This window comes from Limulus polyphemus, unplaced genomic scaffold, assembly GCF_000517525.1.
Source record: "Limulus polyphemus unplaced genomic scaffold, Limulus_polyphemus-2.1.2 Scaffold5933, whole genome shotgun sequence".
Lineage (NCBI taxonomy): Eukaryota > Metazoa > Arthropoda > Merostomata > Xiphosura > Limulidae > Limulus > Limulus polyphemus.
In genome coordinates, this window is record NW_013671543.1 from 43149 (window position 1) to 57980 (window position 14832).

The 14832-nt window shown below is 33.5% G+C and overlaps 1 protein-coding gene across 1 annotated transcript; it reads right to left on the minus strand.

Annotated features, from left to right (window-relative positions):
• Positions 1-5150: 5150 nt before the first annotated feature.
• On the minus strand, positions 5151-6832 carry LOC111089332. The gene is made up of 2 exons (XM_022401642.1): positions 6288-6832; positions 5151-5228 (listed from the first exon to the last, which is right to left on the minus strand). Exons 1-2 carry the CDS (start codon positions 6784-6786, stop codon positions 5209-5211), a joined length of 519 nt encoding a protein of 172 aa, XP_022257350.1. The 5' UTR covers positions 6787-6832; the 3' UTR covers positions 5151-5208.
• Between the last annotated feature and the right edge of the window lie 8000 nt (positions 6833-14832).

A 14832-nucleotide genomic window follows, 5' to 3' on the forward strand; every position in this document is an offset into this window, starting at 1 on the left:
ATACAACATACAATTCTATTATATTTATATAGAAGTAATTACATACAACAGACAATACTATTATATTTATAGAGAAGTAGATACATACAACATACAATTCTATTATATTTATATAGAAGTAGATACATTCAACAGACAGTACCATTATATTTATATATAAGTAGTTACATACAAGAGACAGTATTTTTATATTTATAGAGAAGTAGTTACATACAGCAGGCAGTACTGTTATATTTATATAGAAGTAGTTACATGGATATATAATAGAATGTATTATTATATTTATATACAAGTAGTTACATACAACAGACAGTACTATTATATCTATACAGATTTACAAAATAAGTAGTTACATAGAACAGAAAGTACTATTATATTTATACAGATTTATAGTATAAGTAGTTAAATACAACAGACAGTACTGTTATATTTATACAGATTTATAGTATAAGTAGTTACATACAACGGCCAGTACTATTATATTTATACAGATTTACAGTATAAGTAGTTATATAGAACAGACAGTACTGTTATATTTTATACATATTTACAGTATAAGTAGTTATATACAACAGCCAGTACTGTTATATTTATACAGATTTACAGTATAAGTAGTTACATACAACGGCCAGTACTATTATATTTATACATATTTATAGTATAAGTAGTTATATACAACGGGCAGTACTATTATATTTATACATATTTACAGTATAAGTAGTTATATACAACAGCCAGTACTATTATATTTTTACAGATTTATAGTATAAGTAGTTACATACAACGGACAGTACTATTATATATATATATAGATTTACAGTATTTTGTTTCCCTCTCATTTACAAGTCAAAAACAACATTTTAAAATATAAATGCATCATAAGTAAAGATTTGAAATACATTTTAAAGTTGAAAGCTATAAGTAAACCAATACAGTGACGTGGTTTATGGGATGAGAAATGTTCAATTTAGAACAGGGCGGAGATGTTGAATGAAGTTTGAACAAACGAAACGGTTGAGAGACAGTTTCTTTAGAACTGGAAAAGTCATGACACTTCACAACACTGAGTCATTTGAAGGTAATCAAGATACTGAACATCACCAGGTTAAGCGAAGTTAAATAAAACAGTGCTTATCATCAGTTTACGAACATGTTTAACTAAGACACTGTATATCCTCACGTTACGAACATGTTAAAATATGACACTATATACTATCAGGTTACAAACATTTTCAACTAAGACACTGTTTACTATCCGGTTACGAATAGGTTTAACTAAGACACTGTTTACTATCCGGTTACGAATAGGTTTAACTAAGGCACTGTTTACTATCCGGTTACGAATAGGTTTAACTAAGGCACTGTTTACTATCCGGTTACGAATAGGTTTAACTAAGACACTGTTTACTATCCGGTTACGAATAGGTTTAACTAAGACACTGTTTACTATCCGGTTACGAATAGGTTTAACTAAGGCACTGTTTACTATCCGGTTACGAATAGGTTTAACTAAGACACTGTTTACTATCCGGTTACGAATAGGTTTAACTAAGACACTGTTTACTATCCGGTTACGAATAGGTTTAACTAAGGCACTGTGTATTACCAGTCTACGAAACATGATTAATATTAGTTAAGATACTGGACACCATTATGTTATAAGTATCTTAAAAGACATTGGACGTTTTAAGGTTACGAACGTGTTTCAAGTCACTGACTGCCTATCTTTATGGATTTGAATTGAACTATGCTATATTTCGGGTTTAAATCTCTGCTTTCTAGTTAAGTGTTTTTAGCAATCGAATTTTCTTCACTTACCTACGGTTCTGACAAGAAATTAATTAATGAGGGTTCTCAGTGGACTGTAAGCACGTGCAGTCTCCTGTTCTGTAATTTGAAACTGATTCTGTTAACTCTGATATTATATCATTAACTCGTTATGCCAGTTCTCAGAATTACATTGCGAAATTAATATTATAGCTATTTCAGCCGAAATCAAACTCTGGATACAGTATATATGTGTAAGACGATCGTTTAGTTGCCGGTCAACTCGACTGAGACTTAGCGGAATTGAAAGTATATTACTCGTGGATATTGGAATGTGTGTTCTCGGTGATAGTGATGCTAGAAAACGAACTTGTATGTACTAACACTAAATAAACTATACAAAAATCTTTCTCAGAAACAATGAAAGAGGTTGTGTATAAGATATTGGGCCTAGTATGGACCGCTATGTCACGAAAGATGTAAACAGGATATAAATATGGTTTTAGCGACTATAGGTAATCAGAACATATCCCCTAAACAATAGTAAAAAAGTCATGTATATGTGGATAAAACGACCGCATCTAACCTAGAATGTGTTGTAGCGAACTGCAGAAATGTGTTACACTTGAAAATGTTAATAGTTGGAAGGTTTCGTCTCTCAAATTCGAAGGTTTACCTCCCTTGGAACTCCTGTGACTCAGCTCCAGTTGGTTTCCCGGATAGATCTCCAGTATCACACAGGAGAAAGGATTTATCTTATGTTAACTAGAGATCAGATTTTGTCCCTCTCAATACTGGATTTCTACTGGTGTTGGTTAGATTACACGAAGTACAAGTTTGTTCTTAATGAACATCATGTAATCCAGAGGCTAGTTAGATTACATGAAGTACAATTTTGTTCTTAATAGATGTCATGTGATCCAGAGACTAGTTAGATTACATGAAATACAAGTTTGTTCTTAATAGATGTCATGTAATCCAGAGGCTAGTTAGATTACATGAAGTACAATTTTGTTTTTAATGAACATCATGTAATCCAGAGGCTAGTTAGATTACATGAAGTACAAGTTTGTTCTTAATGAACATCGTATAATCCAGAAGCTAGTTAGATTACATGAAGAACAAGTTTGTTCTTAATGAACATCATGTAATCCAGAGGTTAGTTAGATTACATGAAGTACAAGTTTGTTCTTAACGAACATCATGTAATCCAGAGGCTAGTTAGATTACATAAAGTGAAAGCCGTCAAAATATAATATAGTTATATGAAAGTTTAACATTATTAGACTTGTCAAACATATTTATTCTCTGTAGTCCTTTAGGAACTGATAAAAACATAACATATTTAACATATATGTCCGCTTTCATTACGAATGTATAATATCGCATATCTACTGCTATGTTTGAGTGAATTTTCGTCCAAAACTAACTTAGACGGCTCAATTTAACTGTTTATATTTTGTTATAGAAATTGTATCGTTACACCCGTATTCATGTCATTAACACGACGAGTTCTATCATTACACCTGTATTCATATGATAATCACGACGAGTTGTATCGTTACACCCGTATTCATGTTATTAACAAGACGAGTTCTATCGTTACACCCGTATTCACGTCATTAACACGACGAGTTCTATCGTTACACCGTATTCATGTTATTAACACAAGTTCTATCGTTACACCCGTATTCACGTCATTAACATGGCGAGTTTTAAAATAGTCCGCATAAAGAATCACAGAACTCAAAATATAATAAATCTAACATCCCACATGACAGTTATAGCTAAACCCGAAGAACGTCACTCTACATCCTTTAACTGTTACATGTGTTGTAAGTACAGACCCTGATTGAAGACTGTCCTATATGACAGTTATAGCTAAACCCGAAGAACGTCACTCTACATCCTTTAACTGTTACATGTGTTGTAAGTACACGACCCTGATTGAAGACTGTCCTATATGACAGTTATAGCTGAACCCGAAGAACGTCACTCTACATTCTTTAACCGTTACATGTGTTGTAAGTACAGACTCTGATTGAAGACTGTCCTATATGACAGTTATAGCTAAACCAGAAGAACGTCTCTCTACATCCGTTAACTGTTACATGTCTTGTAAGTACAGACTCTGATTGAAGACTGTCCTATATGACAGTTATAGCTGAACCCGAAGAACGTCACTCTACATCCCTTAACTGTTACATATGTTGTAAGTACAGACTCTGATTGAAGACTTTTGTACACAACTTATCTAATCTATGTAACTTACTCTATAGTCCGTTTAGTCCATCGAATTTTAGCGTAAACTTACTACTGACCCACCGAGATACTAAATCATATGACGGAAAACACTACAGAGAAATCGGATATGCGCACGTGATATCCTAACACGTGCTATTTCCGGAATTCGACCCTTCATTCAACGAAATGATGTAAAACAAATTCTCATTGGTTAAAAGTTATTGGTAATAAATCTTATTCTATCTCACCAACACATTTATATGTTTCGTTGTTGAATATATCAACACTAGAGGGAGTTTGACCAACATTCAGACGTCATAACACGTGCTTTATTTCGTCATTTTAACACGAGCCCCATACCCCCCTCTGTGTTTTTATTCAGTTTATTACAGGGAGTTCAGTACATTCAAGAATTCGGCTTCATTTATCACGTCATAATTTTCACCATAATCAGTCAATCATGAAATAATATCCGCGTGTCAGTCAAATAACGTATTGTTAGTTAGGCAGTGATCCTCTTCATAAAGGTCAAGTTGAAAATTAAGTTTGATTAATTTAAAGAGAGTAACAAACAATTGGATATCATTTTGATTTCTATCTTCTGAATTCCTGGTATATTAGCATTATTATTATGAATTATATCTCAGTTGTTCAGCGGTAAGTCTGAAAGCCTATAACGTTAAAAATCGGGATTCGATACCGGTGGTTGGCACAGCACGGATAGCTCAGTGAATAGTTTAGAAAAAAAAAACTAAATATGAATCAAATTACCTGCTTTTAGTTGGTTAACTCTTCTGTTTCCGGTCTGATCAAATGTAGGGTTACTACCAACTCTTGTCAAGTTTCTTCTCAAGTACACAGTTACTCAATGCTTTGCCCACAGCAGCATTGAAACCCGACTTTTAGCGGTATAAGCCCTCAGACTTTCCCCTGAGCCACAGGGGGGCAAATCTGAGCTTTCAATATCTATTTTCTCTTTCAACAAATTTTGATTCAAATTGATTAAGTAAAGTAAATAATAAGAGAGAATAAAACGAATATGAAACCTTCAATTACACAACAATATACCGCCACGTCAATGGAGCCGAAAATCTTGGTTGTGTTCTAAAAAAATACTGTCGGCAATTTTCGGAAATCAGTGTTCAATTCTGATGAGAATCACGTACACGTTGGTGAAATATTGTTGATAAGAGAAGATCAGAGATTCTTGTGAGAATCTGTAAAGATTCTTACACGTTAGAGAATTTTTAAAGCCTACACATAACCTAGAGTATGTTTTCAACTAATCGAGGCCATGTTTTATTGCACTTATTGTAATACGTTCGGTAGCATTACTTACCCAATCAGATCACTGTCATCTGAGATTGAAACATGGGACGAAGGCAAATGTCGTTTAGTGATCTACTAGTTAAATAATCCAATATGTTTTATTTTCTTATTTCACGTGACTTACTTTTATTGTGACATGTTTCTTCCAACAAATCTATTCATTCTGTAAAAATCTCAAAACAACAACAAATAAATAATTGAATAAACGCCACTCCAATCAACCTTTTCCTTTGAAGCCAGAAATTTCCAGAATAATCCTGCTCTACTAATCCTTATACAATGGCATCTTCAAAACAACACTATACAGCATTCAATCTTTAGTCCTATAATATGAAATCTCCATATTATTCCTGCTTTACTAAACCTTTACAAATTTAAATCTCATGAGAAACCATACTTTAACCCTCGAAATATTAAAAGCAGCCCTGTTTTTACCATAAATATCTCCAGAGAAATCTTGCTTTAACCATAAAAATCTCCAGGCAACATTACTTCAACCCTAAATATCTCCAAAACAATTCTACTTTAACGCAGAAATCGCCAGAACAACCCTACTTTAACTTAGAAATCTCCAGAGTAACTCAAGCTTAACCCTAAAAATATCCATATCAACCTCACTTAAACCCTAGAAATCTTCCTATCAACCCTACTTTAACTTAGAAATCTCCAGAGTAAACCCTAGCTTAACCCTACAATATCCATATCAACCTTACTTGAACCCTAGAAATCTTCCTATCAACCCTACTTTAATCTATAGTTCTATAGATTGATCATCAAACACTTAAGGCTTTTATTTTCCTAACTCTGTCAGATTCCTGACTATATTTAATGTGTTTATGACGCAGTACAAATTAGGAAGTTTTAGTTTATGAAGTACTAGTATCGACATTCAAGTTGTTGAGTTATGTTAGACCTTTTGTTAAAACACCGAAAAACTAAATTCCTACCTGTTGTTCCGTGTTGCCGAATTCCTGGCGCCGGTTGTTCGAAGGTCACCATGGGCATACAGCTGGATACTGACGGCATTCCCGTTACTCCGTGAAGTCCCGTGACTCCTGTCATGCCGGATGGAACGGACATACCAGGCATGAATCCTGCTGGACCAAAGTACATGCGACTTGGATCTGGGAAACATTGTGTTGGACCGGGCTGGGAGCCGAGACCCCTGGGTGGAAACGTGGGGCATGTAGGCCCAGCTACAGGCGTCGGTGTGGTTAGGCTTAAAGATGTAGATCTGTGAGAAGGAGGTGAATTTTCCCTCTGGTTATCGAGGCCCAAAAGTTCTTGAATGGCGAACGGTGTTCGTTGGATGGCATGGCCGCCAAGGCCCTGACCGACAGACTGAGACACCTGAGCGAGGGAAGTTGGGTAAGGGTTTAGGGCGCTCGGTGCTGAGACGTGGATCGTAGGTCTGTCTCCGTGCAGCAGGTTCATCACAGAAACCATCTTGCTCACTATGTAACGGTCAGAAAGTTTTTGTATTGTTGTAAGAGTGTTCTATTAGAGAAACGACGTGGACGCGTTTTCGTTGTAGCCACAGGCTGAGCCAATCCGTTAACTAAACAGAGCGGCCAATTTGTCCGTCACCGTCACTACAAGAGGAAAAGCGAGTGGGGAACGATTTGAAATGTACGTCTATCTCCAGCCTCAGGCCCTTAATGTTTGTCTAGAGGCAGAGCTCTGAAAATTAACTCCTCCCAATAGTGACGCACGCCCAGGGTGTGAGTCTCTGATCGATGCATGCGCACGTGCGAGGAATTGGCTGCCCAAGGGTTGGGGCTCTACTCCCTTCAGAGGTTCTTCTATTGGGTGTTACCTCAATAATGGCGTATATTACTGCACGTTTTCTACGGAAAGTAAATATCTCGAACTTTATTCTTTTTAAAGGAAAATCGGAAATAATATATATTGGAACTGAAACCTTTTCTCCAGAGGGCTCATGGCTCTTGTTGCCATGGGAACAGTAACCTAAGTCACCTCCTCCCGAGTTTGTGCCGCCTGCTGTGAGATCGATTGTCGAGTAAGCAGGTAAGTGATTGGCTGTTGGTGTTTCCAAGGTAGCGAATTACGTTGCCGTATCTACCTCTAAGTGATGTTCCTGACAGAATAATTATAATATACAAATATACTAAAAGTAGCACCTGTAAGGTGGGAGGGTATGTCTCGAGTATTCTTTGTTTTACACAACTTGTTTTTGAAACATCTTGCTTCACTCAGTTGTTGTTTTCTGGAGAAATGGAGAGAGAAAAAGAGAACTACACTGTTTATAAGAAAATTTTCATCTCCGGCTCCACATGACACGTCTACAGAAAAAGATAACGAGCGTTGTTTCTGGACACGGCAAGATGTAATGCGAACGGACATTTAACGGCTGAATTAGTTCTTAGTAAAAGCGACGGGAAAACGTCAAGGTACTGTTATGCTATATGCCCACCGTACAGCCGTAGTTTTACTGATCTCATGATTTCGACGGGACGAGACATTCCGCTTGGTAAAAATATATAATTCACGTAGAAAAGATAAAAAAAAAAAAACGAATAGGACAGCGGTCGATCGGTTAGTCAATAAAGATGAAGAGAGAGAAAGATAAACTCGATATAGAAATATTGATCTGATAATCGATACGAGTCTATGACACTCAGAAAAAATACAGTTAAATACTATTAAGAAAGGAGTTAAATACTATTAAGAAAGAAGTTAAATACTATTAAAAAATGAGTTAAATACTATTAAAAAAGAAGTTAAATACTATTAAGAAAGTACTTAAATACTATTAAGAAAGTACTTAAATACTATTAAAAAAGAAGTTAAATACTATTAAGAAAGGAGTTAAATACTATTAAGAAAGAAGTTAAATACTATTAAGAAAGGAGTTAAATACTATTAAGAAAGTAGTTAAATACTATTAAGAAAGGAGTTAAATACTATTAAAAAAGGAGTTAAATACTATTAAGAAAGTAGTTAAATACTATTAAGAAAGGAGTTAAATACTATTACAAAAGAAGTTAAATACTATTAAAAAGGAGTTAAATACTATTAAGAAAGGAGTTAAATACTATTAAGAAAGTAGTTAAATACTATTAAGAAAGTAGTTAAATACAATTAAGAAAGTAGTTAAATACTATTAAGAAAGGAGTTAAGTACTATTAAGAAAGAAGTTAAATACTATTAAGAAAGGAGTTAAATACTATTAAGAAAGTAGTTAAATACTATTAAGAAAGGAGTTAAATACTATTAAGAAAGGAGTTAAATACTATTAAGAAAGTAGTTAAATACTATTAAGAAAGGAGTTAAATACTATTAAGAAAGCAGTTAAATACTATTAAAAAGGAGTTAAATACTATTAAGAAAGGAGTTAAATACTATTAAGAAAGTAGTTAAATACTATTAAGAAAGGAGTTAAATACTATTAAGAAAGTAGTTAAATACTATTAAAAAGGAGTTAAATACTATTAAGAAAGGAGTTAAATACTATTATGAAAGTAGTTAAATACTATTAAAAAAGGAGTTAAATACTATTAAGAAAGGAGTTAAATACTATTAAGAAAGTAGTTAAATACTATTAAAAAGGAGTTAAATACTATTAAGAAAGAAGTTAAATACTATTAAGAAAGCAGTTAAATACTATTAAAAAGGAGTTAAATACTATTAAGAAAGTAGTTAAATACTATTAAGAAAGTAGTTAAATCAAGAGGGACAAGAGAAGAACCCACACCACAATTTTCAAACAAATCTTTTTTCACAGTACTCCAAGGATGAGAGTAAGGGTGGGAATGTCACTGTAAACAACTAGGAGTATAAAAACTCTTCACAAGTCTAGTAAACCTTCCTCCCAATAACTTCGCAGAGGATAGAACAAGGAAAACGGTTTTTCTAATCAAAGATAAACGTGATGATATCAAACTTGAATCGTTATGCAAGAATCCATTAGTTTCACCAGAGTTTCACAAGATAATTAGTGTTAACCTAATGTTTACTATAGAGTTAGATAAGAAAATAGTTAGTGTTAACTTACTGTTTACTATAGAGTTAAGCAACAAGATATCTTGTCTTAACCTATTGCTTACTATAGAGTTAGGCAACAAGCTATCTTGTCTTAACCCAATGTTTACTACAGTGTTAAAGAACAAGCTATCTTGTCTCAACCTACTGTTTACTACAGTTTTAGGCAACAAGCTATCTTGTCTTAACCTACTGTTTACTACAATGTTAAAGGACAAGCTATCTTTTCTTAACCCACTGTTTACTACAGTGTTAGGCAACAAGCTATCTTGTCTCAGCCTACTGTTTATTACAGTTTTAGGCAACAAGCTATCTTGTCTTAACTTACTGTTTACTACAGTGTTAGAGGACAAGCTATCTTGTCTCAACCTACTGTTTACTACAGTGTTAAAGGACAAGCTATCTTGTCTCAACCTACTGTTTACTACAGTGTTAAAGAACAAGCTATCTTGTCTCAACCTACTGTTTACTACAGTGTTAGAGAACAAGCTATCTTGTCTCAACCTACTGTTTACTACAGTATTAGAGGACAAGCTATCTTGTCTTAACCTACTGTTTACTACAGTGTTAGAGGACAAGCTATCTTGTCTTAACCTACTATTTACTACAGTGTTAAAGGACAAGCTATCTTGTCTTAACCTACTATTTACTACAGTGTTAGGCAACAAGCTATCTTGTCTTAACCTACTGTTTACTACAGTGTTAGAGAACAAGCTATCTTGTCTTAACCTACTGTTTACTACAGTGTTAGAGGACAAGCTATCTTGCCTCAACCTACTGTTTACTAAAGCGTTAGAGGACAAGCTATGTATTTAACTTAGTCCACACTCTCAAGCTAACTCTATCAAAAAATTAGGCCCACACTCTCAAGCTAACTCTATCAAAAACTTTATTACTAAGAAATGATAGTAGGTTTAAACTGTAAGGTGTGTCAAAATATTAACCACTCTGCTTTCGAAGATAGCAAGAAGACCATTTTTTGCTCTGACCTTACTTCTCTTTATGATTGTGAACAGGAGAATTTGAAAGTGGCCAGAACTTCGTAAATAATCTTTGTTGTTAATGTGTTTCAATGTTTATTTTTTCTTCTTAGTCTTAAAACAGTTGAATTTCCCAGGATTTGTGGACGGCTATATCAGTTTTCTGTTTCTATTCACATGGCTTCTGTGTTTGATAAGCTTGTTGAAACATGTGTGTGACGTTATTAGTTTTACGGCCGAAATGTCGATAATAGCGAGGATACTCATGTGATTAAAGAATGCAATTACTAATCTCGTGATGAAGAATGGTAAAAAAATATTATCAATAACTAGAAAGTCTTTACTGGTTCATCATTTACATTAGAATTTGATCCCTCTATATGCATATCCGTGTGCTTAACGGTAAGCTTGAGAGCTTATAATACTCAAATATATGGTTCGATTCCTACGCTAGGGACAGTAAATGGGCAGCAAAAGAGTTTATGTGTGACTATGAAGAATAACACATTTTATAAAAACTTCATGAAGACGTCTCAAAAAGACAATTTATTAAACACGTGACACGTCGAGTACTTAATTATGTAACAGCTAATTTACACATATACATATATATAAACATTCACATATATATAAACAAAATATATATATATATATAAACAAACATATATATATATATATATAAACATACACATATATATAAACATACATATATATGCACATGCACACATACACACACATATCTATATATATATACATATGCACACATACACACACACATATATATTAGGTCGCTTTTTTATGATGAAAAAACCCGAACAACTTATATATCAAAACAAAACATTTATTAAATGAAATAGTCTCCATTCTTATCGATGATTATTTTACATCTTACAATCAGGTTGTTAATGCCCTGATTAAAGAAATAATTTGGCTTTGAAGCAAAAAAACATATCGATGTCCTCTTTAAAACCTTCCACATTTCTATACGTTTTCTCATTACGATGGTGTTGTAGCGAACGAAAAAGATGGTAATCTGATGGTGCCATATCTGGAGAATATGGTGGGTGGGGGAGAACTTCCCAACCCAACTCCACAATCTTGTGTTGCGTCAAATGTGTCCATGTGGATGTGCACTGTCGTGGAGAAGAAGAACACTTTTCCGATTGACGAGTGAAGGGCGTTTGTGATGAAGGGCTTGGTTTAAACATTCCAGTTGCTGACTATAGATCTCTACATTGACAGTTTGCTGTGGATTGAAGAGTTCGAAATGAATTACGCCTTTGATATCCCACCAAATGCAAAGCATCACTTTCTGCGGATGGTTTTACAGAAACCAACAAAGCTTTTCCAGGTACTGATACCAGCAGACCACGAATATTTTACAAGTTACAGCAAAACCTTTTTTCTATTAGCAAATAAACCAACCAAGATTTTTATACAGGGAATTACAAAATTTTTCTCTGGCTACTAACATCAACAGATCACGAAGTTTGCAAAGACAACGAATAAACATTATATTATCACTAATGTTTACTGACCACAAAGTTTTTTAAAGAAAACCACAAAGTTTTTGTAGGCACTGATATTAACTGACCATAATTTCTTTTAGAGAGAAAAATAAATAAATTTTCTTTCTGTAGTGTTAACAGGCTACAAGGTTTTTTTTACACAAAACAAGATAACCTTCTATAGTTAGTGCTGTTAACAGACCACTAGGAATTTACTGAAAACCACAAAACCGATATTACAATACAAGGTTAGGCACCACTAACAATGTAACAGATAAGGAACAATGTAAGGTCCCGCATGTTAAGCCGTATCACTAACAATGTAACAGATAAGAAACAATATAAGATCACGCATGTTAAGCCGTATCACTAACAATGTAACAGATAAGAAACAATATAAGATCACGTATGTTAAGCCGTATCACTAACAATATAACAGATAAGGAACAATATAAGATCACGTATGTTAAGCCGTATCACTAACAATGTAACAGACAAGGAACAATGTAGGGTGACGCATGTTAAGCCATATCACTAACAATGTGATATATAAGGAACAATGTAAGGTCTCGCATGTTAAGCCGTATCACTAACAATGTAGGTTGACGCATGTTAAGCCGTATCACTAACAATGTAACAGATAAGGAACAATATAAGATCACGCATGTTAAGCCATATCACTAACAATGTAACAGATAAGGAACAATATAAGATCACGCATGTTAAGCCGTATCACTAACAATGTAACAGATAAGGAACAATATAAGATCACGCATGTTAAGCCGTATCACTAATAATGTAACAGATAAGGAACAATATAAGATCACGTATATTAAGCCGTATCACTAACAATGTAATAGATAAGGAACAATGTAGGGTGACGCATGTTAAGCCGTATCACTAACAATGTAATAGATAAGGAACAATATAAGATCACGTATGTTAAGCCGTATCACTAACAATGTAATATATAAGGAACATTATAAGATCACGCCTATTGAACCGTATCACTAACAATGTAACAGATAAGGATTAGTATAAGATCACGCATGTTAAATCGTATCACTAACAATGAAATATATATGAAACAATATAAGATCACGCATGTTAAGCCGTATCACTAGCAATGTCATAGATAACGAACAATATAAGACCTGGCATGTTAAGTCGTATCACTAACAATGTAATATATAAGGAACAGTATAAGATCATGCATGTTAAACCGTATCACTAACAATGTAACAGATAGGAACAATATAAGATCATGCATGTTAAACCGTATCACTAACAATGTAACAGATAACGAACAATATAAGATCATGCATTTTAAACCGTATCACTAACAATGTAACAGATAGGAACAGTATAAGATCATGCATGTTAAACCGTATCATGAACAATGTGATAGACAACGAACAATATAAGATCACACATGTTAAGCCGTATCACTAACAATGTAATATATAACGAACAATATAAGATCATGCATGTTAAGCCGTATCACTAATAATGTAATAGATAGCGAACAATATAAGATCACGCATGTTAAGCCGTATGACTAACAATGTGATAAATAACGAACAATATAAGATCACGCATGTTAAGCCATATCACTAACAATGTAATAGTGTAATACTACCAAGAAGATAATGATTCCAATATATCCTGTGGTTTGTGTATTATTGGTAAAGGATTCTACTACCAAGAAGATAATGATTCCAATATATCTTGTGGTTTGTGTATTATTGGTAAAGGATTCTACTACCAAGAAGATAATGACTCCAATATATCCTGTGGTTTGTGTGTTATTGGTAAAGGATTCTACTACCAAGAAGATAATGACTCCAATATACCCTGTGGTTTTGTATTATTGGTAAAGGATTCTACTACCAGGAAGATAATGACTCCAAACACTTGATAAATCAAAAGTTACTTCCAAAAAAAACTTTATGGAAGTGTATTAAAGGATACTTTGATTAAATATGTTGCACCAATGCCTGAAAGAGTGTCTGCAGTTATTAAAGCAAAAAAAGGAGACACATAAAATATTAACTGTTTACTGAACTCAAACACTTCCACTGAATTTCTATTGTACTAAGATTAATAAAATGTTGATGTTTCACCTGTTATTTACCTTCCATTGTTCCTTGAAAGTAGCCTGAAATCTAATTTTTGACTTTGTCCTTACACTTTTGCACATTATTGTACTTGTCATAAGACATTAGTATTTTATTTGTCATAATACATTAGTATTATACTTGTCACAAGACATTATTATTAGGCATATTACATTTTTAAATATTAAATTCCTAATCTAGGAATTATGAAGAATTAGAAAAGTGTATGATAATAGTATTCAAACTACACAGTATTTGTGATATCCAGTGCTAACGACGCGTTTCTCTCAACCCAGAACTCTTGAGGTCGGCTAAGATAGAACAAACACAATAGTTGTCGGAAAACTATTTATATTTGATTACAAGTGACATGTTGTACAGGAAGGAAGATTATGTTTTTGGATCAGATACGACGTTTCGATCATTGTTATAACGGGAAAGAAGGTTTTGTGTACTTGAGAATGAATGATCACATCAGTGAACTAAAAGTCGTACCTGTACTAAAAATAATTTCCTTACTGTAAAAGTTGTAACTTGTAATACATTAATACTTAATCAGTAAATAAACTAAAACAACTACTTATATAAGCCCTTTGTTACAACAAGTGGTGTGTTTTACAAGTTGGCGAAACATGAATACAGTTACACATTTCATACAACCAACAATGAATATGAAAAAAAAATGGTTGGAATACTATTATTCTACATTCTTCTAATTCTTAAACATCTCTAAGGGACTATATTAAGAATGTAGTGTTTATAAATGTAATAGGCCTAATACTAATGTGACAAATATAATAAAAACACAGGCCTGCAAATTGAAACTTCATAAAAGTTATTTTGGTTTTAATAACGGATTTTCCATAATTCAGCTACGCAGATTTC